Raw genomic sequence first — 24,747 nt, 5'->3', positions numbered from 1 at the left:
TAGTATCATTGCATGAGCCTTGGGAGTTAAGCAATTCTATAAAACATCTTCCTGCAATTTAAATATTGTCATTTGGTTTCATGTTTTTAAAAAAGCTTTCTAGTTTCTAGGTTAAATTTAATTTCCGACTTTATCTTGTGTGAAAGCTGATGAGATGGAAAGATCAGGTGGTACAACAGGATTCATGTACTGTAGTTCAATGCTGAGAGTTCCTTCAGGCTGTCTTACGCTCACTCAGCCCTGTTCTGAGCCCCAAGATTCAAAAATACTTGCATAATTGGGTACTGTTTTGTGACTTATTAATTGCTCTCTTGGGTATATAGTTGCATGTGAGCCAGATTGGCTACTTTCCCAGCTTGCATCACTGGCAGCTGTTTTGCTTGGGGCAGATGGCTTGTAAGAGAAGCACCCATAAATTAGGGCATTGCTACTTTTTTCAAAGCATTTTCTCAGAGAGAACCTGATGAGATGACGTTTCAAAGTGCTTTTTGTATACCCTGCTAAACTTCTTTGTAAGTGTCTAAATAGCACATTTCACAGTTTTTTTTTTTTTTTTTTAAGAATTTCAGGAAAGAACAATTTCACTACAATATAGGCAGCATGAAAATGTTAAATTATATTAAGAACCATTGGTGATGTTTTCTATATAAAAGAAGGTTCTGAAAAAATAATTCATATCAGAAAGAAGAAAGAGGCTTAATATCCTTTATGCAATGGGAGTAAGAGCATTTTTTAAGGCAGCAGCTAGAGCGGAAACAGAAGTGTGTGACACAAAAACTTCAGTGGTCTGCTCAAATGTTTTAAGTGTATTTGTGTGTACCATTTTTCTTCTGGACTTTTTGCTCACAGTTCTCATGAAGAAGTTTAAAAGTGAGTCTTCTAGAGACTGTTAGAGAGTAGTATGGGACTTGGGCCATTTCCTTTTAGGTTAAGAATTATATTATTGTGCTTGTCCATCCATATGTTCATTCTGTAGGTGTACACATACTACTGCTTTGGAGACTGGAAAATTTCTTGCATGAGCAGGACACACACACACACATGCATGTTCACACACAGATACACACACATATGCAATTTTAAGACAGAGCAATTTACTACTTCTGTTGTCTGTTTGTTCTTTTGTTCCTGTTCTGCTGTATTTTGTCAAAGCAAATTACTTTTGGTCTTTTCTTGTTTGTGCTTCAAAGATCCTTTACTATTGATCATGCCTGCGATTTTCCAGTGGCTTTTAAGAACCACCTTTCCTATAGAGACTGATTCTGAAATTCATGTCTCTATGTATATCTTTGCAATAACGCATACATTTGAATAGTGAGATATTTGATGTGGATTGATACTCCAGGAAATAAAGGATTATGAGAGGAAACATCAGTCATTTCCTTTAGTGACGTCCTAAACTTGTGTGCCCTGGTGGCAAGTTGGGAAGGTTTCTGAATCTAAGTTGGGCCCAGCTAGGGCATGCTATAAATGAGGGAAAAATAGGTTCTGGAAAAGAATTGGTTTCTAACCAAATTTAGCTCAGAGAAAATAGCTTTTTCTTCTTCCCTGGGGAAACAAAGCTCTCAAGTTGAGCTGTGTCAGAGTTTTTGATCTACAATACTAGTCCAAGCTGCCTTTGTATGCAGACTGTTGTTAAATCTCTTTTTCAATGCCTTCCTGCCTTACTGGGAAGAAGTACTTGGGAGCAGCTCTGCTCACAAACTGGCCACAGAACCAAAGTCTGTCTGTCTTTATCATGCTGTTATTTACAAATTGAGTTTTAATTGTTAAAACATTTGAATAGTTTAGCTTTTGAGTTTATCTGATAATTTCCCCCTCCCCCCAATATTTTAAATTTTCTTGAGATACCTGATTTGTTCATTTTACTACTGAGCGAAAATGCTGAAATGTAACAGTGGTCTTCCTGCTCTGCTGAACTTGTTATAGAATTCCTCTTTATATGTGCAGAAGATACTGTAGGTGTGTGCATATTCTTTTCAAGGAAAGAAGGAAATTGGAATCTGAAGATAGATATGAACTATCTCTTGCCATAATTGTTCAAATGAGAAATATTTTTTAAAGTAATATTAATTTGGGTTTTCTGTGCTCCCACATAGTCCATAGAGATGAGGTGATTTAGAGCACTCCTAGTTAGGTTGCATGTCACATAATCTAGAGCAAATATTTAAAACATTCATTCACTCATACTCTCTTTCAACTAAAATTAGCTTCTATGTAAAGATCCACACATTCTTATAAAAAATAGGGTCTAGAGTAAAGCAGATGGTAGTTATGGGATGGGTCTGTTTTATCTTCTGCTATTAAAGCTTAATTTTGCTGCTGTTACTTCTTTAGTGTTAATAGATCCTTCCAGCAATCAGTGGTATATTTAAAGCACTGGAAACACAGGCACCTGCCATCACAGAGCTCCAAAGTAAGAGTATCCTTCTTGTTTGTGTTAACCTGGAGTTAGTAATAGGTCTTTAATGAGAGTCAATATGTCTGACTGATACCTGTATAACTGTCTCCATTGAGCAAGAAAGCACCAATGCATAGGTAGACCTGGAAAGATTCAAATCATAATGCTCTGAAGGAGAGAGTGGAGTGAAACAAAGGCAAATTGTTTTGTGTGTGTGTATTTTTTTTTTCCTTGTAAAAATGTGAAATTGGGGAAAAAAAGAAACAGCAAAGGCTGTGGGCAATTTTCAGGTGAGTTGGGTTTGGTTTTTTATTTCATTCTGATCAGCTATGGACCGATCAGTTTCTGTGAACATCTTTGATTACACTTATTTTCTGTAAAAACCTGCAGCAATGGCTGCAATAATTTAATTACGTAGTCTGTGAGGAATACCTCCTTTGGCTTGTTTCAAGCCGGCTGCCAGATGATCTAATTTCATGGTCATCGTTCATGTGCTTGTGAACAGTACTGACTAACCATTCCATATTTACCTTCTCCATAACATTGGTAGCTACAGAACGTCGTTATAACCTTCTGTTTTCCTCACACTTGAGGGATTTCAGTCTGTGTGGCTCCTCACAGTAGAAGCTGCTCCATATCTTTGATTTATCTTATTAGCCTCTCCTTTTTTATTTCTTCTATACTTTTGTATCTGCATGCAGCACTCAAATTGTGGGTGCAGCATGGATTTATGCAGTGGCCATCCTTTTTCTGTATTGTTTGATGATCCCTTTCTAATATTTCACTTAACATCTGTGAGAATTGGACTGGCACAAATGACTTCAAGATTTCTTTTCTGGTACTGATTTACTATGAACCCACCTTTCTACACAAATTGTTAGAAATTATTTTTGTTCTTGGTATTTATTCATTAGGTAGCACTGAATTTCATTAATGTCTTATTGCCTATGTACTATATTAAGATCTTTCGATGCTGTGTCACAATCGACTCTATTTCTAACTCTCCTCAGGAATTTTGTGTCATCAGTGCATGTTGAAAACTCTCTTCTGTTGCCTTTTCAATTCATTTTGAGTGGGTTGATTAAGATAGATCCTAGCTTGAATCTTTGAGGAAGCCTCTATTGGCAATTCTTTTTCTTGTCATGAAGTTTCTGCTTTTACTCTTTATTTTCTGTGTTTTAATAAATGTTGAATCTGGAGGAGAGCAATCCCTTTCTTCCCATGTAAATGTGATTTCTTCAGGAGCATTAATGGGAGACCATGTCAAAGTTTGGGGGTGTGTCTGTGTTTTCTTTGTTTAATTGGTGCATCTATAAGTTAATTTCATGGGGTTTCTTCCCTTGCCGACCCCTCCCCTAAATTATCCATTTCTTCTGACAGTTTCCCCCATTCCTCTGCAACCCTTTAAAAGCTGATGTTATAGCTGGTAGTTTCTAGTATTGTGCTACAAGACAGAACTGGTGATTGATTATGCCATGTTGTACAGATTTTACTCCTTTTAAGGCTACTATAATAAAATCTTATCTTTCATGTATTGGATCAGCCATGATTAAATATTTGATTATTTATTTTGGCCAGTTTATCTCCTAGTTTAGTTTGTATGTGCTTTACAAGGTTATTTGATTATTATATACATTTTGAATGTCATAGTTAACTAATACATCAAAAATGCTCAAATAGAGAAAAAAAATCTAATTTCTTAATTTCAGTGTAAACACTAATTAAATGCTGTAGAAGGTATTTTTTATACATATTAATTTAGAATGAAATCTACAATTACTGTAGTGGAAAACCCCTTTGTTTTTAAAGCATAAAGTATATAGCTTATAGTAAGAAAAACCAAACCAAAACAAACAAAAACCCCCACAAAACAAAAAAACCCCACAACTATTCAACTCTGCCATTTTCATAACAATTATGAGGGCTTTTTAAAATTGAATAGCCAATTACAGTGGTCTGATAGGTGTTGTATAAGCTTTTCTGCTTGCCTCATTGGAGAATATTTTTCTAGCCAGATATTGCTGGGAATCTTGGTATCCCATAGTTTTTCTATGGTTAGTGTTAATTTTAAAGTCTAGCCTTTTCTGCTTAAAAAAAAAAAATCAAAACACAGGCACATTCTAGGAGATGGTAGTCAAGAGTTGAATTTGCTGATAAGGACAGAAGTAGTCACAGATGTGTAGACTTTTTTTAGGTTCGTCTCATTAATTGCTATTTCAAAAACATAGTCTGAAAGAGACTTAATAGCAGACACATTAAAAGCTATTAGAAAAAGCCCGAGAAATGAAAAAAAATTAATGGTGTTCCCCAAGGAAAAGTTATTTTGCGTGCTTTTATAATATTTGATGGATTTATTGGGCATGCTACACAGCAACTTTATTGTAAATAATACTTGTCCCAAATGACAAATTATATTCTCACTGCCGATGTTGTACTCTGTAGGCATTTGTGTAATTTTCACTATTGTGATGATTTTGCTAAAAATGTCTTGCAGTTTGGAATAACATCCCAATACTTTTCTGCTTGTATAGAAAAGGCTGGTAAGCTATTCTTATTATCACACAATCACTAGAAGAAACCTGACCCATCTTGACCTCCTTCTTTTGTATTAGTATCTCCATTGGAGTCATGCTATCAAAAGGGAAGAAAAAAAAATTGTGTTGTCTGGGTATTTTTAAGATCAATTCAACCTGATACATGACAAGGTTTGATTTTTCTTTTTTTTGGGGGGGAGTATCACTCATCAAAATAATAGGAAAACCTATTATAGAAACAGAAGTCAGTAAGTTACGTAGAATAAGGAAGAATGCTATTATTTCTTACACCTATGTTCAGAAAACTTTGCAATAAGAATGTTGTACGTAACTGTAACTTGTGCTCTGTGAACATGGTAGCAAAGTGGCTTTGAGAGTAAGTCAAAACATTAGAGTGAAAATGGGCCTTTGGATATGATTTTCCATTACCATTGTGTATAGTAGGTTATACAGTTATGTCTTCAAGTGTGGGAGAGTCCTGTGATAGTTTGAACAGCGGAATGGAACATAATTAATGAAAAGGACGATTAAAAAAAGAATCTGTAGTTTTAGAGATACTGATTGTGGGACAAAGATGATTTTTCTTTCCTGGAAGTGTACCTTTAGCTGGCATATTCGCCGATTGTGAAATTCACCTTATGTCTACATCAAGTGAATCAATTTCAGGAGGATGTGCTTTTAAATGTTATAAAAAACATAGCACTTCACAACAACTTCTGTAGTTTTAGGGTGCTGGGGATTCTTTTTCCTTCTTTTAACTGAAATCTGAGCTTGTTCATCCCTCAGTCTTTTCATAGAGAAATTTTTCACAAGATTAGTAACTGGTAACAACGGCCAGAGGCATCTGACTGCGGACTCTTTTCCTAGACAGATGAGTTTATCGTAAGACAAGTGGAATGGTGCACATGGCTCTCCGCATACTGCTAGTGGCGATTCCTCTGTTCGCTTTGCACATGCAAGATAAGCATGACCTAAACAGCTGTCTAGGCAAGACTTGCCATTTGGGGGACAAAGTGAATCTCCCCATGTAGTTTTATTTAATGTAGGTATCACCTAACGGACAGCAAGTGGGAAGGCATCATTGTTCTTTCGTTTAGAACAGCATCACAACATTACTACATGGGAAAAAAAATTCTGCGTTCTTTCAAATCTGCTGCCGTTGGAGGTTTTTCTCAGCTGCTTATGAAACTGCCAACTAAAGTACTACTTAACATGAATACAGAAGAGGAAAGTAAATTGGCACTTTCTGTAGAATGCAGCAATTTGCATTCCCTTGTTCTTCTCTGTTTCTGACAGCAATCTGTAATACATTCTTCAGAGTTCCAATATTTTTTCCCCCAAGAGATCTCATCTTGTATTTCCTGGCACTTCAACCAGAAACTTGTCCATTAAGATATTTTTATTATTTAATACCGATTTAACTTTCACTAACACAATTGCTCTTGTAATCAGGCTCATAACTATACTCTCTCATCTGTTTTTAAATTATTGCTTTTAATTCTCTAGCTTGAGCAACTGAGAGTTGAGGCAGTTCAATCCCCATGTATAACTTCTAACCACAGCACTGCAGCAATATTTGCTTTCCTTTATGACATTATGTCTTCTTTGGCTTCTTGACCATTTTCTTTCATCTTACTTCCCTAAATTCAGTCCTCATCTTTCTTGATTGGATAGGTTATTGAAAGAAAACAACACTGATTTGTGTAAAGCTTGTTGCTTGTGATTATTTTGTAAATAAAAATCCTTAAGGCAACAATTAGGGCAATCAAATGAAAAATGGCCATGTTTAGTGAATAGGAGGTTTTGTTATGCTGAAGGTGCTGTGTCTCTGAAGGAACTATCCCGGGGGATTTGAAAGTATGGCCTCGTAGTCTGAAAAAAACTGTGTCTTGTGACTGAAGTTAGCTGGAGAACCACTATAAGCTTTTGAAAAACTGTTCAGTGAGTAGACTGCATGACAGTGTTGCTGATTGTTTACTTCCTCACTGTACGAATTTGGCGTTGACAGATTCAGAATGAAAGGGAACTTTGCATAATCTCTATTTAATTTGTGAAATGCCTTTGTATATGATATTCGATCTGTAATAAGTTTACATGGATTATGAAAAGATGATCAGAGAAATGCAAAGGTGAAAAATTTATTGACCTTTGTAATATACAAAGATATACAATATATGGTTTCCTTGAGCTGTGTTGCTGAGGCTGAAAGAATATTCTGAGAATTAGCACTGCTTGCTTAAGAATATTCTTATCTTGAGTTGGCTGTTGTTGTCAGTGGCAAGATACTGGACTAGATCATTTGGTCTAATTCACTTGATATGAACCATTCTTGCATTCATATTAATTTTAGCTGAGTTGTACAGTTTAATTTTGTGCTGCTCGTTTCAGAGGGAGACTTGGGGAGAGGAGCAATCTAAATCGATAGAAGGGAAAATCGGTTCATCTCTAGTAAGTGGGTTTAGTTATTGCTTTAAGAATATATCAGCCTACAGTAAAATGCTTCAACTCATCCTTCTATTGGAGAAAGATAAAATTTAAGGTTGCTCTCTCCATCTGTTCCAGCACCAAAGATTAACAGCGTGTCAACACCAAAGGAAATGCTTTTACTATAAATAATTGTAAAATAATGCCAATAGGTGAATGTGAAAAGGATGTTTTGGGAGCAATTTCTGAATTTTGCTTTTTGTAAAATAAACACAACATTTAAAAATGGTTTTAGGTTTTGGATGACGGTAGAAGTAGCACAGAGAGCTGGGATACCGAAGCAACTGTATCGGATCAGAGCAGTAATCCACCTAGCACTCTTTCTTTCCTTTGATGGTGATTACAACCACATGCTCTAAAGGAAAATGCTTATAATGGGCAATTAAAGGATCTGCACATGGCAGGTTTTTTTTCCTCTGCCCTCCCTCCCCCAGTTGCCATAAATTACTGGTTGGCCTTTACTCTGACACATAAGTCTGACAAAACCTAGAAGGAACAGGAAATGACCTAAGTGTGGTTTTAGCCAGTTTTTTTTCATTACCTGCATAAGAAGAAAAAAATCCCCTACTTTCCCTTAACAGACAAAAACACCTTTTAGAACCCATTTGAATAATTTGAAGATGTTAATAATTATTAAAAGGTAGATCAGAGCAAACATAACAAGCAAGAAGAAAACTGAAAACTTTCTACAGCAGACAAAGAAGAAGCTGACCTGCTGATACTCCTGGCTACAAAAGCAGAAGTAAAGCAAAAACCCAACCAAATAAAAAAATACTTTTCTGCTTGCAGGAGGAAGATTAATATGCCTGCTGAAGGCTTTTTTGAAACTTTAGCATAGCAGTGGAGCATTTTTGCTCTGTTTTTCTATCTGTGCTAATGACGAAGTTACTGGAAACTCTAACTGAACAGGTGAAGACTATAAAGAGACTTGTTAAAGTTTACTTAGCTGCAGGTGTTGTCCAACAATTGTATTTGCAGGGAAGATGAGCATACTGTGGAGTCTGGTGAAAATATTATGCTGACCAGACACCTGTATGTTCAAGTGTTGTTCTTTTGTGTCCAGCCAAGTATGTTGCAGGTACTCTTCAATGCTCATAATAGAATTTACTAAAGCAAGTGAGTAGAAGTGAGTCTTTTTCCACTGAAGGAAGATTTTAGACTTCTTAAAAAGTGAAGACAGCACGTTTTATGAAAGAGCTTAGTAGAATCAATGGCAGAGTCTAGGATAGGGGATCTGACTGATTCCTTCAGTATGTGTATCCAAACCTCAGAACCATGAAAGCACACTCAGCTTCTGTTCAAAGATTGTGGCTATCTGCAGACTTCACAACCTGTTTACCATTTTACAGCCTTGGATAAGTAACGTATAGAGTCAGGAAGTGATAAGTGTTAGGATTCCAAAAATATTCTAGTTTTTTCCTGTCCCATTTATATTCATGGGAAGGTTTAGTGGATGTAGAAATATTATCATGACTCTAAATGCCTTAAGTATAATATTGAATGCTTTTCCAAGTGCTGTATTTTGTCTTGATTTCAATAATCTGCTCAAGTGGCTGTTGGTTTAGCCTGCAAGGTTTCACAACAGAATGTTGTCTGTGTTATCTAGATAATGCCACCCCTACTTTGAGAGTAATTCTTTGGTTGCTTCACCTTTAGTCTCATCCTGAATCCAGTTTAACTGCTTAAAAACATACTGTTTTTCCAAAACTACCTTTTCTATAGAGAGAGGGAAAAAATCCAAATAAATAAAACAAGACTTCCAGGTTTGTATACTGCTGTGTTTGTTTTTGTATCATTAAATTACATGGGTTTAAAAAGCTAATTGATTGCAAGTTGCTACGGAAGACCGATTTAGAAGTGGAAACAATGAATCTAGCATAAGTCTTGATTGAAAGGCAGTCATGAAAAGAAATGAGTATGTAACCTTTTTCATATTTTACAATAAATCAGTTTTTCATCTGGTTGTAGAATTTCACTTTTGAATGAAGTGATTTTTTAGAGAGTTGATTTCTGAATCAAGTTGCTATGGTGTTGGTTTCATTGTTTGGCTAATTCTATGCTTGGTTGCTATGGAAATATTTATTTACGGAGCTAATGCCTAATGGTGTCAAACAGATGCTACTAGCAACTAGGAATCTTTTAGATTTGATCAATGAAAGACTCAGTCAGAAGTAGCAACTCACTTTTGTACCAAGATTTTGGAGCATGGAACATGAATGGGTGGTGTCAAAGAGGGCAAGTTTTCTTTTCTTAACAAACATTAATGCGCACGGTGAATCTCCTGAATAGTATCATAATTGAAACTAAAACTTCCCACTGACCTAGCTTAGGCAATCAAACTGCAGTGTTACAAATCTTAACACTGTGAATGGCCTTAGATGTGCGCATTTCAGCTTGGGGTATGAGACGTATATTATATTCCAGTTTTAAAATAGATTTTTAGATTTCTAAGGTCTGAAACTTTTTTTTTTGTAGCTGTGTATTTTAAATCTCTACTTAAGTATTAATATGGTCCTTAGTATAACTTTGCACAAACACAAGGAATTATTGAGTAGCTAAGATAATATGATTTTCTGTTTTGTAAGTTAAATTATTCTGAAAATATCATTACACAGTTATCTAGCCAAATATAGTTAGAGTCGAGCATTACAGTTTTTTAAAAAGAAATCTAAAAATGTGTAGTGTACTTTTGCAATAATTTTGGTGGTTTGTAACTTGGGGAAAGTAAAACCCATAGGCTTTTATTGCACTCAAACCTGTAGAAGTTTAAAATACTCCTCCAACATGACTTTAACCAAATGGCACTCGTGCAAAGAAAATCCAAAAGAACTCCACTGTCCATGGCATCAACTTGTTTCCGAAAGACACGTCTGTGACAGGCCCCGGAAGCACTGGCTGCACCATGATAGAAAACACAACTTTTAGACAGAAAAATCATTAAAAACAAACCAAAAAACTCTGAACCTCTGCCGGTTTTCATTGACTGTCTTCTCCCATTTCTCATCTGTTTTGAGTTTATTTAGACTGTAAGCTTCTCAGATGGATGCATTTTTCTTTTTCTTTGTAAAAAATTAATATTGCTTGTTCCTATTGCTGTTTGAACTTTAAGCTAAATTAGAGAAGATCTTTATTACTGTTACCTTTTGTACTTTTTTAAACAAATGTTTCTCATATTGCTGACAACATGTGCATTGCAAAAGTGCCATCCTTATGTTTTGGTAGTTCATGGGTTGATATTCAACAATCAAGGCCTTTGCCTCTTTTTCAGTGAATAGATGGATTGCGAACAATGTCGGATAAGTTGATTCTGAAATTCTTGTGTTCAAATTGTGTGGCAGTTCGTCTGGAGTATATGAAATACTGTTTTCATTGTTTGAGAAAATATAAACAAAGGGTAATATTGATTACTACTGTCGATTTTCCTGCATATTTCCAATAAGTAATATGTATTTAAAATCTCCTTAGATTTAACTGAACATCCATAAATCTAAATACAGTGTTCAGTCTTCAGAATAGCAAGTCTGTGGAGAATTTGTTGAGCTTTAACAACTTTTTTAGCGTTAAAAGAAGTATTTCCAGTGATTTAAATTCTCTCTGTTGATACTCCTAGCCTGTTTTGAGTGACGTGTTTCAATTTGACCTAAACCCATCACTGGCTGATGGCGGCCAAATTGGAAAAGGTCACTTGTACTTAAAGGGTTTTTGTAAGCTGGTTTGTCTTCTTTTAATTGGATTGAAATGTATTTCACAGGCTAAATGGATTCAACTGTTATAAGTAAACGTAATACAGTCCATGACTATTAAAGAACAAGGCATAGTACTGTGTTGTGTGGTTTTGTTTTGGTTTGGATTAGGCAATTACATAAAATGAGGAAGGTGTGATCATTGCTCTTTGGATGGACCAGGAGAGTCTGGGGTTAGAGTCAGGCCGTTGTGAGAACTTCTCCTTCAACCTAACTGGTACTTTGATATACGTGGTTATGGGGGGAGGGCTATATATTTCTCACCATTTGGGAGTTCATTTACAACATCAGAGGCAGTTTTATTTTCAGAGGAGCTCCCAGCTGCGTGATCACTGTGATGCTTGTCACTGACAGTGGGTGCTCAAAATCCAAAGTGTGTGAGGTGCTAAGCAGAGTTTTAAGTTGTAGTTTACAACTTTTATGATTCAAGTTCCTCCTAGATCAGGTGTTTCATGTTGGAGGAGGTGAGAAAGAATGTTATGTGCCATGGATTACAAAATCTTGGTATTACAGAGTACAGATCTTTCTGCAGCAAGTCTTATGGTTGCAAAATCAAAAATTGCTGAGGCTCTGCCTAAGACCTATTCTAAGGTCTGTTTGTATTAAGTCAAAATAAACTGTATCCTTTTTATTCCTGTTGTAAGATTAATGCAATTCTGGGAATACTTCGTAACTGTTGATGATCCACAACAATTAATTAAAGCTTTGACTGCCAAACTCTCAACAAAAATAATGCTGCTTTTTTAGTATTCTAGATTTAACCTCCAGGCTAATTAAGCTAAGTCTGGTAGGTAGTGAGAAACAAAGTACAGTTTCCTTACAGTTAGTTTCTGAATAGAATGGTAAGGAGTAAATTCTTCTTTAAACAGTGGAGTTTTTGTAAAGAAGCAGAGTTTATAAGTGGTTAACCTTTAAAACTGGCACCCCCCCTTGTCCCTCAAACCATTTCAATTCTGCAGAAGGACTGTTAAGGAATATGCTGCTGGTTTCTGTTCCTTTCTTCCGAAACTGGTTTTGTGGGGGAGGCTTTCTGGATTTGAGTGCCATCTTGTGGGATGTTGTAAGCAGCTAAGAAAAGTTGACAACCTCCCTTTCACTGTTAATCTGTAAGGATCTAGTTAGTATAGACATGTACCAAGTTGTGTTTACCATGGAAAAATACTCATTGTATAGCGATCTCCATTTTTCTCGTTGTGCTTAGTAGAAGAGATTGCTACTTCGTGCCTAAAATTTTCATCAACTCATTTTAATTACTTTGATGTGTGGCATGTGGAATGATCCCTGAAAGTTGTACTGCTGATATAGACTGTGGTAGCCTGCTAGCTGTGTTAATATACTACACCTGTCTTGTCTCAGGAGATATGACTTCTAATTTGTGGTCATGTATAGTGAATTAAAAAAAAACAACCCAATCTGCTGGCAACATACAGGTAAACTTAAGTCTTGTTTATTTCAAAACTGTTTTAGTTTCTATGCTGTAAAATTGGTATCAGTGGAGAAGCTTAAGTCTTCCAGTTTAAATGACAAAATTTTCAATCATGAATCCAAGTTGTGAAATTTTTTGTTTAAATAAAGTTGTGTATAAAATGCTGCCATGCTGTTTAAAATATCAAACTATTATTTGCACTGGAAGTAGACTTTGCATGAGCTGTACATGTTATTTTACACTGTGTATACTAGGTGAGTATGGGACAGAAGATACAGTGCTTGTACTTTCCATTTAATATTTTCTGTCTCTGCAACTTGAAGCCTATTTCTTTGCAATAGCACAGTTAAAGCCAAGGGGAAGGTTTTGAAGGTTTTTTTTGTCATACATATTGACGCCCCCCAATTATAACAGTATAGCTTATGTCAGTGTGTGTGTGTACATACATGTACAGAACAGCTCCCAATGGCTTAAAGGATGAATAAAGGAGGTTGCATCAGTAAAACCGGTTGCAGTTAAAGGTTTGGTACAGAAATTTTCTAGAGTTAGCAAGAGCGTAGGTATTTTATTAAGATATTAGATATGACAAAATTAGCTAACATATCACATATTTAAAAGAAAAATAAAATATCAGAATTGCTGGAGTAAGGGAAACCTCTTTTCTGTCCCTTAATGGACGTTGCAGGACTGCGAGCAAGCTGATGCAGCTTGGTGGACCATTAGTATCAAAGGTTGCTAATACAACTAACAAAACTCATGTGGACATCTGATCTTTGTTGCTGCTTGAGTTAAAATTCAATGAAGCAGATTAATGCAGCCTCTGCGTCCGCACTTAGGGGGACAGAATGAAACCGAAAGATTTACTTACGTTTGAAACAGTAAATAAATGTCAATCTGGAAAGAGAAACCTGAGAATGAAGAAAAACAAAGAAAATCCAATCTGCCCAGGTGGAAAGAAAAATCCCTTCATCTTTCCAATGATCATGCTAAAACCAAATGCATCACGCAGAAGTGGTATGGCCAGATAATTTTGGTCATTATCTTAACATCTGTCACTGCCAGGCTAACAGTCATCTCACGTGCTTACTTGGGAATAAATAAATAAATAAAGGATGGTAGCTAGATTAATTACTTAAGACACAAACCTCAAATTCTTAAATTCTTAATTCTTGATTTAGAACTGCTTACTTTACTCAATATGACTTTCTGGTATAGCATAGCTTACTCCCAGTTTAAGCACATGCTTAATGATAGACCACTTCTCATAGCAAGCAGATGTCATAACTATTAACTTCAAACCTGGTTTAATGGTATCTCTATGAGGATAACAGAAGAGAAGGAGTCTTTAAGTGCCACCCTTGCCTGAGTACTCATGACATGTCAGCCTGTGTTTCTTTATCGACACTTTCTGCACATTTTGCTGGATAAATGCCAGCCTGGAACATTGTGTTTTCTCCATGAAAGAGCTGCTAGCCTTAGAGGAAGAAAGACAGTCATAGTTCTCATCTATAAAAATAAGTAGGAAAATTTACAGGACTGCAGAATATGAACTACCAAGTGCAGTTTTGGCACTTTATTTGTGCTCTGTAGCTATGGAAAACAGGAAAAAAAGCTTGTCTTTATATTTGTTTAATTTTTGAATGCATCTTGTGCAAATGAATTCATTTATCAGAGAATAATTGGAAGCTGTCAAGAAGTCACAAAGACTGAACACTTTTGAAACAAAACAGACATCCGAATTTCATTTCTTGGATACCGTTTTTATTTTTTGTCAGTATAGAAGAAAAAATAAGTGAGTGCTGTTGACGTACTTGAAGTTGATAGTATCTTCACATTGTGTTGCTGACGTTCTTTTGTGGGTTTGGTGGGTTTTGTGGAGTTTTTCAGAACATGTAGATTTGTAACCATATTCAAGCAAAACTTAGAAAAACCTCCTTCAAGAAAAAGCTTCTTAAGTTACTGATTTTTAACCTGAGATATGTGGGAGCTTTTTGCCTTTTTAAAAAATAAATTAAGGTAGTACTTTCTGCACTATATTTACAAAAGTGCTACTGTTTTACTGGTTCTGGAAAGAAAAAAAAAAGTATAAAATATATTGGAGGTTTTAGGATAGATTTGATATTATAAGTTGAGTTGAATAGAAGCAGGAGAGCACTGTCACCACCTATTTAGTGTACATGTTAAATGATTTATAAACAATCCAGAAATATTGAAATAAGGCCATATAATTATTCTGTCATCAAGTTATCTCAGATGTATGTAATTTCCTCAAACTCTTCTTTAGGACTTTTACTGGGTAGCATTAAATAAGAAAAATGGCGTAAGTTACACATAAACCATAATAGGGGAAGCATTTTGTATTGCATCGCATACTCAAGGTTTATTTCATTGTTGTTTTTCAGCATTAACATATGACCTGTTACTCTCTCTCTCTTTTTTTTTTTTTTTTTCCTCTTAACAGATGATACTTTGGGACTGGGATTTGAAGCAATGGTACAAGCCCTATTACCAGGTCAGTGTATTACAAAACTAATTATTCTTTTCTGAAATGTGATTGACTACAGAATTCACTGTAAATTGTATCCTAGCTCTGTGTAGCAGAGACTGGATATCTACCAGTTCTGACCAAGTTAACAGGGATCTGCTGTCTGTGGTATATATGGGAACAGTCTCATATAACGTGGCAGTGTTTTTTGGTTGTGGCTTTTGGTTGTTTTTTGGGTTTTTGTGTTTTTTGTTTGTTTTGGTATTGGTTTTGGTTTTTGTTTTGTTGTGTGGTTTGTTGGTTTTTTTTTTTTTGGTTGGTTGGTTTTTGTTTTTGTAAATATCCATTAGCATAAGGTTAGGGAGTAATTCTTCAGCAATGTCACCAAACTCAGGTCTACCAGGTTCTCACCTTTTTTCCTGATTGCTTCTTTCCCCCTGCCTTCCTTGTATCAGTGGTGGCATGTAATCAGATATTGCTGTTCTTCTTCAGAGAATTATGCCAAATAAAAACTAATATCTTTTTGGCAGAATTGTTAGGATTTGTTTCAGTAAAATAAGGGTTATGAGGCTGTGGGAATTGCATGTCTACAAGGGGCTTATAAGAGTTTTGCCACGAAAATTTCTGTTGATATTATTGGAGGAGATAGAATACTAAATTTAATTTTGAGACAAAGTAACAAAAAATCGAAATGAAAAAATCGATACTGGATCTTTATTTTAAACAGAGAAACATAAACTGAAAGCTAATGTTGAATTCTGAAATATTTTTTGAGTGAAAAAAAAAACCACAAAAATTGGTGTATGAATATGTCTATGTATGTATTTACTTTAAAAGAAAACTACTTTGCATTGATTTTTTTAATTTATTTTAAAAATTTGCAATGGATAAGATGCTTATTTAAAACTTAGAATACCATGAAATATTTTGTCATGTTAATAGTTTGCAATATTTCCATCTATTCTAGAATGCTGGCAGTGGAAGTGGAGTTGATCTTTCAGTAGTAAATGAGGCTCGGAGCATGCTAACAGACCTCCTGACTGACCCATCCCTCCCACCACAAGTGATTTCTTCCCTTCGAAGCATTAATAGTTTGATTGGTGCTTTCTCAGGCATGTGCAGGCCAAAGACTAGTCCATTCACACCATTTCCCAGTTTCTTCCCTTGTCCTGAAATAGAGGATCCTGCTGAAAGAGGAGAGCGAAAGCTGCTCAAGGTGAAATGACTTTAATTTTTATTCATGTGTGTGTTGCAATCTAAAAAAAAAAAAAAAAAAAAAAAAAAAAAAGAGGAAAATTCATCTGGAAGATATGCTCCTGTATGGATAACAGCTTCTTTACTGAGTTCTTGTGAATGACATTTAAGGTCAAAAGAGAGCAGCTGTGAAAACACACTGAATGAAATGTAGATAGGTACTAAAATGCAAATTCAAGTGGCTGATGGATAGACCAGTAAAAGCACTGGTCCGCGTTCTGAACACATGATTTCTCAAAATAAACACAGGATTAAAAATACTAAAAGCAAATATAAAATGAAGATGTTATATTTTCATGATATGGCACAAACAGGGCTGTTATGATTCTCCCCCATTCTTGATCTAACAATTGCTGTCAGTGTGGCTTTTCATGGACTATTTCCAAAGAAATTCACTTTTGTGAACATCAACCTAGCCATCAGATAAAAACACATCAGCTATGTAAAAGGAAAAATATCTCTTCGTGTTACGTGACCCATGTGTAAATCTGCTGTCACTTCTCCATTATCTAGGGTAAATAAGTGAAAGCAAGAATGACCCGTCAAGGAACATGATGGAAAAACATTCAAATATAGAAACTCAGCTGCAGTGCAGCAGAGTGAATAATTCTAAGGTAGCCCAGTATTGACAAATTGAAGCTATTTATTGTGGAGGTTGGTCTGGGATGTCCCTGCCCTGTAGTTGTTTCTATTTCCAGGCAGTGGGCAGCTTTGCTCAGATTGATCAACTCGTTTGTGTAGTATCTTGGGGCCAGATAAACTGTCTCAAGCAACACTCAGCCTGTGAAATATCTGTTGGGAACCACTGTCAAGCCAAATGCTTTTGGGAAACAGCTCAGTTTCTACAGATTACTCTGTGGAAGATCTTGCAGGATTGTTGCAGAATGAAATTCCTTGGAATGTCACATGGATATCTGCAGAGATCAGTTGGGCAGGGATCATAATCATTCAGCATATGGGTTTTTTTCTGTGGTTTTTTTTTAATTGACAAGGATTGGTATACCAATGTGAAAAATATAATTTATGTGAATGTGAAAACGTAACTTATGATTTTTAAAATTTCTATATAGCTAGTCAGAAAAATTTGAAATGGAAGACAGTCATTGCTGAAGCCTGATTATAAGGATTATACGATATTGAAAGATTATGCATTTTCACAGCTGTGCTCTTTTCCTCCTTCCTTAAAAATAACTCTTCCTTTAAGTTTGGGGGTTTGTTTCTGTATATTAGTTTAGCTGGTGGATAAAATAGTGCTTGTTACTATTATTAAATGTAATGCTTAACTTTGGTATATGTTTAGGGGTAAGCCAAAAGGTCTAATCCTATGTATGTTGCAGTAAGAAAGAAAAAGATTTCTCTTTCTTTCAAAAACCAGGTAAGTCAGCACAAACTCCAGATTATGACACACCAGAGAAAATAATGAAAAATTATTTCTTCAAAATGGGACCTTTCAGACGATATTGAAAGTTTCACATTCTTTCTTTTCCTGATTTGCAACATGAAAAGTCTTCTTCATATTTCAAACAAGTTATTTCTTTGCTGAGGATGATGTACATCTTTATTTCTCTTCCCTGACCGGTGTTCAAAGTGCATTCAGTTATAATTTTTTTTCTTTTTTTTCATTATGAACTGCCTGCTCTCTTTGTTAGGGGAAAAAGCAAAAAATCTCACAACAATAACAACAAACCCTAAACATGCCAAATAAACAAACAACAACAACAAAAATAAAAGAAAGAAACTGAGACTGGGCTTCAGACCTTGGGCTCTCAGTAACTGGTTATCTGATACTAACTCTTCACTCTGTTGGTAATCAGCAACTTGAAAAGAATAAACTGCCGACTTGGTGCTCTTCACTGATCAGTCTGTTTGAATTCCTAAGAAAGAAAAAGGAAATCTTAGTTAGACAAAAAACATCTCAGGACTGCTCTACAATAGAAAGACTTTTCACTTCTATCATAACAGAACTGTCCCCAAATGTCCTAGTGTGTCAGCAGACTGCTTGCCAAATTTGTGGATTTCTGGTGTTATCAACAGTCATGATTTTAACACTATTCACACTTTAGGCAAGTAAAAGTCGTCTAGACAAGCACTTGAGTGTCCACGTGCCTTGTCTCCTAGCATTGTTATTGCTGGTAACTGAGTGTCTTTTGATAATAACTTTGATTTTTGGTATGGCCTAAATTTTGCTTCCAGAGCAACTTTCCCCCTTTGTATAGTGATTACCAGTGACTTCACTAGCATAGAGTGATCTGGAGTTTCTGAGTATTTCACTACCCATGGTTTGTTTATTCTTTGCTGCTTTATCTAGTAGGGGAAAGTTCTGGAGATTTGTTATATCCTCAGTGTTCCCTTGTTCATAGAGCAGCCAGGAAGAAGTAGTAAGAGCAGGTGCTGTGGCTTTCTTTCCATGTTGTGCTAATGTGCACTTGTTTCGGGGAGTGGACCTTTCTTCTCCGCTGTTGGGGATCTTGAGCTGGACTCCCAATATTTGTGGGTTAGGCTGATGTGATCCATTGCCAGAGAAGTCCGTTCTAGCCTGAGAGCATGACCACTGTGGGATAGCACACAGAATACGCGCCTCCGGTTCTCTGGCTGGTTAAGAACTGCCACATGTTTCTCTAAGTGATCTGGTGATCTTATTCTGCCTGTCTGATTCCACCTTTGTGGCTGTGACCACAGCTTTGCAACAAAGCAAACAGAGTCAAGGGCTCAAGGCAGTCTGATTTTTTCAGGGTAAGAGACTACTCTTTTGTGTCAACACCGTTTCATTTTTTTGAAATGTGTAATAGCTTTGTGAGTTAAGTATGATCTTTGACCACATGATGAAGCTTAAAATTGCAAAGTCATTATTTCTGCCAGACTTTCAAGTGGTAGTATCCAAGGGTCACCTGTCTACCTGTCCTCACACATGACCCTGCAGACCTTACTCAATACTGCAAATATTGCTATGGATTTTTTGTTTTAAATGTTTGGGGTTTGTTTATTTTGTTTTGTTTTGTTTTTCCCTGGCATCCTTTTTTACTTTGCGGGGTCTGATTACACACATCTGTATTATGCAGAAGAATCTACCTCCCTACACTCTCTCCACCTCCCTCTATTGAATGGCCAAATCTAGGGATGAGTTAACAAGTGGTTTGTGGGCTGAATGCAGTTAGAGAGATTTTTTTTAATTTATTTTTTTTTTTAATACAATATGTAGGTTACCTGTGCAGTAGATGAAGATATTACAGAGCTGTCTTTGCAGTTTCAGTTCAGTGATCCTATCCTTTCTATTAGTTGGGTTCTACTAGTTGCTATTTAAACATGGATATATGTTTCTGGAGTATTTCAGTAAGTCAGAGCTAATATATCCCAAGATATTTCCATTCAGGACTGCATGAGTGCCGTGTCCCTGCTTTGCAGAGGACTTTGTTCAAGTACAACGGTGACTCCCGGTGTTTGGGCTGCAGCATGCCTCAGCTAACGCAGCTTCCAGCCTGGGAGTGGTGAGGTGCCTCCAAACCTTCCTGGGTGTTGTGGGGCTGGTATGAAAACAGAGAATGAGCCTCAGTGAACAAGAACTGACTCTGTGCATTGCGCATCACCCTTTCCACAAATTTCACGATACTTGCACTGTCAGTATTTACCATCTGAGTTATCAAAATCTCAGTCTATCCTGAGAACTGGAGACCTGAAGGTAGTGAAATGAATGGAATGTGTAGAAAAAGAATCCATAATCCTACAGCAACTAACTGTTCCTAGAAGATCTCAGTTTTTAAAAGCTCTGAAGAGTAATTGTTGGACCACATGGATTTCAGAATTGAAGTATTTTTACATATTTTTATTTGGGGAAAGAAAAAACATATATGAAAAATAATTTCTAGTAAGCAAAATAATTTGATGGCCTCTGTTTCATTTTCTTGAGCAGTAAGACTGAATGTAAGATACCATACTTACTGTTTCACTATAAAACATTAACAATACATAGCCTTCACAAACAAATAGAATTTTAGTGTCTGTTTTTAATTATATAGATATTAACCATGGTTAAATTCCTCAACAGGGATTAAGTAGCAGGAATAGCCTGCCAACAGCACAGCTGAGACGGACTTCAGGTGTTTCTGGCATTCTACCCGTAGAATCAACATCTTCCAGATGGGAACGGAGTAACAGCAAGAGATCTCATCAGGAATATAACATATCAAGGTAAGCACTTAGCCACATCTTAAGGGCAATAATAAATGTAGCCTTTCTAAAATGTTCGTGTTTGTAATGTTGGAACTTGGCAGTGGAAGCATTTAATGTAAAATCTTGTGAATTAAGTCTTCAAATTCTGCCAGCATAAACTGGAAAATGTTTCAAGATAATTATATACTATACTTCATAACTCTGTTTGATCTCAACTAGAAATGAGGTCATTCTGAGGTTGGATGGCATGCACTCTCATTATAAGTAGGCCTCCGTATCAGTTTTAGTAGGAAATGAAAAGAAGTCCAACATACACGATTGCTAAACAAACCCATTTAACCTCTAAAGGTTTACTGACTTCCTCCTTCTTGTTATTTAAAATACGTATCACTTTCCAGCTTCCACATACCCAAAGATTTGTTTTCTAATTGTAAAGATTATGTCACTTTCTTGCATTTGGTAGCCACTGTTGTGTGTATTGTGACATTTATTATTCCTCCAGTCATCAAGGAAGCAGTAAGGTAAATTAAGTGATCTCTTCTCTACTTATTAATGAATATGGTGCAAACAAAGCTTTTGTTTCCAGAATTAAGATTACATTTTGAATTAGGATTAAAATAAATTTACATTTTTTTCCCTTTTGTTTAATGTTGCATATGAATGAAACTTAACACATTTTGTTTTATTTAAATGTGTATGGCTTTGCTCAATATCTTGTAAGAAAGGTACAACAGATGTTAGACATGGTGTTGCAGCTTAAGTCTGTAAAAATGTGTGTGATTTTGCCTTTTTATATATGTATACATACTTGGTATCTCTTAGGACTTTAATGGTTTTACATAAGCCATAAGGAAAGTATAATAGATGCGTATGAATTATGCTGATAACTGATAATTACCAGTAGCAGATGAAAGTTTATATACACATATCCAATTTTTTTATCAATATTGTATTTCATTTTGAAGTGAACCATTTAAATACTTCGGCACTTGTCAGTGACTTTTTCCCCTTGAATAAAATATGCTTTTCAAGTTTTTACATACTAAAACTTAATTGTGGTTTGTGTATAAAACTTGATTGACGATCCTAGTAGCAGTACTAGTTTAAAGATTGTATTTTCATGCTGAGTTGGTTATTGGTGTTCGCAAGGATCCTCCCATCTGTATCTACTGGAAATAACTAGAGACCAGAGAAATCACTTACTTTGAGGCTCAGCACTCTTGGTGCAGGCACAGTGTACATTTACAGAGGGTTTCCTCACAGCCCCTGCCAACCAGAGAACCTACTTAGGCTCACCTGATTAAGAGTAGCAGTACGGAAAACAACCTCAGTTGTACTCCATCACTTTTAAATTAGCCCTTGACTCTAATGAGTAGCACTGCACGTTAGTCATGTTCCCCTGCCCTGCTCCTGTCTGCCCCCATACAGCCCTAGAATATGTGTTTGCTTTTTTTGTCATCTGTCCCCTGCCCTTCAAGGTTTTTGCCAACACTTTACACTGTCTCTTGTCTCCTTGCATCTTCCAGTGATCATTCTGATTGGGTTCCTTTTAGCTTGTAACACACAATCCTGGCAAAATCCCCCATGGGTGCTGACCTCACAGATAAGGTCAGATGAAACAGCTGAGCTGGCGTAGCTGTTGCTGCTGCCAAAAGAGACAGTCCTGCATTCCTAGAGGACTTTGTGCCGTTGGCTCTGGCTCTTGAGTCAGCCCCTTAAATTGTCAGAAAAATAACAGCAATAAAAAGACAGTTTTTCCTTCCTCAGGAAGCTCATTCAGCCCAATGAAGGACCCAAAGGTTAGGAGAGGAGCAGGCTAATAGTAAAAAGGGAGAGTGAAACAGCAAACTGTTCACTAGGAGGAAAGCTTATAAAAAGGTCTTTATTTATTTATTTATTTATTTATTTTTACATACAATGACAACTTTCCACGGAATTCTAGCTGAGTTGAGAAAGATATTACATGATGATATGATAAATTAATATTGCTACAAAATTTTATTGTATATTCCAGAATTTTTTTCTATCCGTGCAGACAGTGTTCAAAAGCAACTCTTGAGATCTACTGTTTTATTTGCATGCAAATTCTTGATTTGATTTCTCATGCAAACACTAGTTCAGGATAAAGTGACCTTTCTTAATAAATAGTCTTCCTACACTGAATACTGATGCAGCGTTTTCGTGTGCTTTAAAAGGAAATGTGTAAGCTGTGATAGCTAAACGATGTACAGATACTGAGAAGTTCCATCTATCCCTGTTGTCAACCCAAACACCTTTATAAGTTGGCTAACATGTCAGTATCAGACTTCAGAAGAATAAATCTGTGTTTATTCTTTAACTCATTTTTTATATTTATGTATTAAAAGAAATGATGGGAGATTAAGTATTATTTCTGTTTGACTTTTGTTTGAAATCTGATTAAACAAGATTTAATCTGGTTTGGTAAATACTGTTTTCCCATACTCAAATTAAATAATTAGTTTTACATAAACTATTTTCACTTTCAAATATGTGTTTACAATTACTTTTTTGTTTACTGAAGGAAACACATAAATGGAATTTTGGAGTGCAATTTCATACCTAGAACAGCAGATGGCGTAATTCAACAATTGAGTTTAACAGTGTCGGTACAGAAGAACGAGTCACTATAAGTAAAAAACATCTTTAGTTTTAAGTTGATAATAAAGACAGTGATTAGTCAGATATGCAAAACTGATTTGAAAAGCAAGCCGTGGCTGTGTAAGATTGTCATGGTATTTCCAAAGTAACCAATCTTTTAAGTGTTCTCAGATCTGCTAGAGAACAGCCTACTTTGTGCAAACATCAAAGAAAGTAAATATTATGTTAGAAAGTAAAACCTGTGGCACGTCATCTGAGTACACGTATTGTGTCATTTTAGGACTGCATAAAGTTTTCTTTTGTTTTCACCCAGTACCTAGCAGGTTTTTTTCCTTATAATTGGCATATAGTGTCTAGCTGATCTTGAATTCAACTGCTTTCTAGTACTCTTTCTTTCTTGAATGATAGTGGGCCTGTAACAGAGCAGCCTCTCTGTTTTATAAGCATTTTAATTAATAAATGCGGAAGGCAAGGTAGGAAAGAAAAAAAATTCTTTTTTTAATTTTCAGCCAAGGATCTCATTCGATTGGGTCTTTTGGTACAAACTTGCTGACCATACCAAAGCAAAGATCAGCTTCTGTGACATCGATGCATCACATGGGTCCCAGACGACCAGGTAAGATCATGCAATTTGTATAGCTTAGTGGCAGTATGTCGAGGTAGTGGTTAGTACATTATGTATTACAAGTGGTTGGTTGTTTGTCTTTTTTCATTTAAATGTAATACTAATACAACATCAGCGTGTTGCATATATTGAAAAATATTTTAATTTTTATATGCTTCTAAGAATACTGAAAATCACAGTTAACATCAACTTCATAGAAATCTCAACAATTCACCTAATACTTTTTAGCTGCAAAATCTTCCAATGTTCAGTATGGTTGGTACCAGTTGAAAATTGTGAACTTCACATAGTTTAATAAGGGACTTTTTCTAGTAATTATGCTTTTTGTAATGGAACAGTGTCAGTTGCACACTCCTAAATACCTGCAAATGAATACTTAAACAAATTTTTGAAGGAGTTGGATTTTATTCTAACACTGTCAGTGTAATAAGCTAGTAGGTACTGTTGCGGCAGTGCTCAAATAATGTGTATATCATTTTTTTTAAGATTATAACTGCCCATATTAAGTGAAAACTTAAAAACTGCTTCTTTTGACATTTCTGTCCATCTGTTTTATTATGATTTAAAAAATAATAACCTGTTTAATAATCTTATTTTGAAAGAGATGAATGCACCTTGATTTTTTTTTTTCTTTTTAACCCCCAACTCACCAGCTTTCCCTGTATTACTTACTGATGGTTTTGTGGTTATTTTGTGGTTTTTGTTTGTTTTTTCCTTTTACTCTTCTAAACACCAAGAAACACAAACTCAAGACGGATCCGCATGTAAACATATTGTTGCACATTCTCAATTGTTCTGTCTTCATAAAAAGCTGGGCTGCCTTCTGCACTTTTCTACTTGGAATCTGTGGAATATACAGAGTGCACTGATATGCATCAAAAGGTGCTGAATGTGTACATGTAAAAAGGATGGAATTAAGTAACCAGCATTAGAGTATTAATCTGTTTTAGTTTGGAAATGAGTTTACAAATTGCTTCTCAACTTTCCAGATCTTTCTTTACAGCAGTGA

The 24,747-nt window shown here is 35.8% G+C and overlaps 1 protein-coding gene across 1 annotated transcript in view; it reads left to right on the top strand.

Annotated features, from left to right (window-relative positions):
- The window catches only part of PDE3B (phosphodiesterase 3B), an 88,163-nt gene that overhangs the window by 47,326 nt on the left and 16,090 nt on the right, over positions 1–24,747 (top strand). Inside the window, exons 2-5 of the mRNA XM_082059137.1 lie at positions 15,050–15,100; positions 16,041–16,289; positions 20,370–20,512; positions 23,623–23,729. Of these exons, the coding sequence (XP_081915263.1) occupies positions 15,050–15,100; positions 16,041–16,289; positions 20,370–20,512; positions 23,623–23,729 (550 nt within the window). The remainder of the gene's footprint in view (positions 1–15,049; positions 15,101–16,040; positions 16,290–20,369; positions 20,513–23,622; positions 23,730–24,747) is intronic.

This window comes from Streptopelia decaocto (assembly GCF_964273445.1).
Source record: "Streptopelia decaocto genome assembly, chromosome: 7".
Classification (NCBI taxonomy): Eukaryota; Metazoa; Chordata; class Aves; order Columbiformes; family Columbidae; genus Streptopelia; species Streptopelia decaocto.
This window is presented reverse-complemented; position numbering and strand designations above follow the sequence as displayed.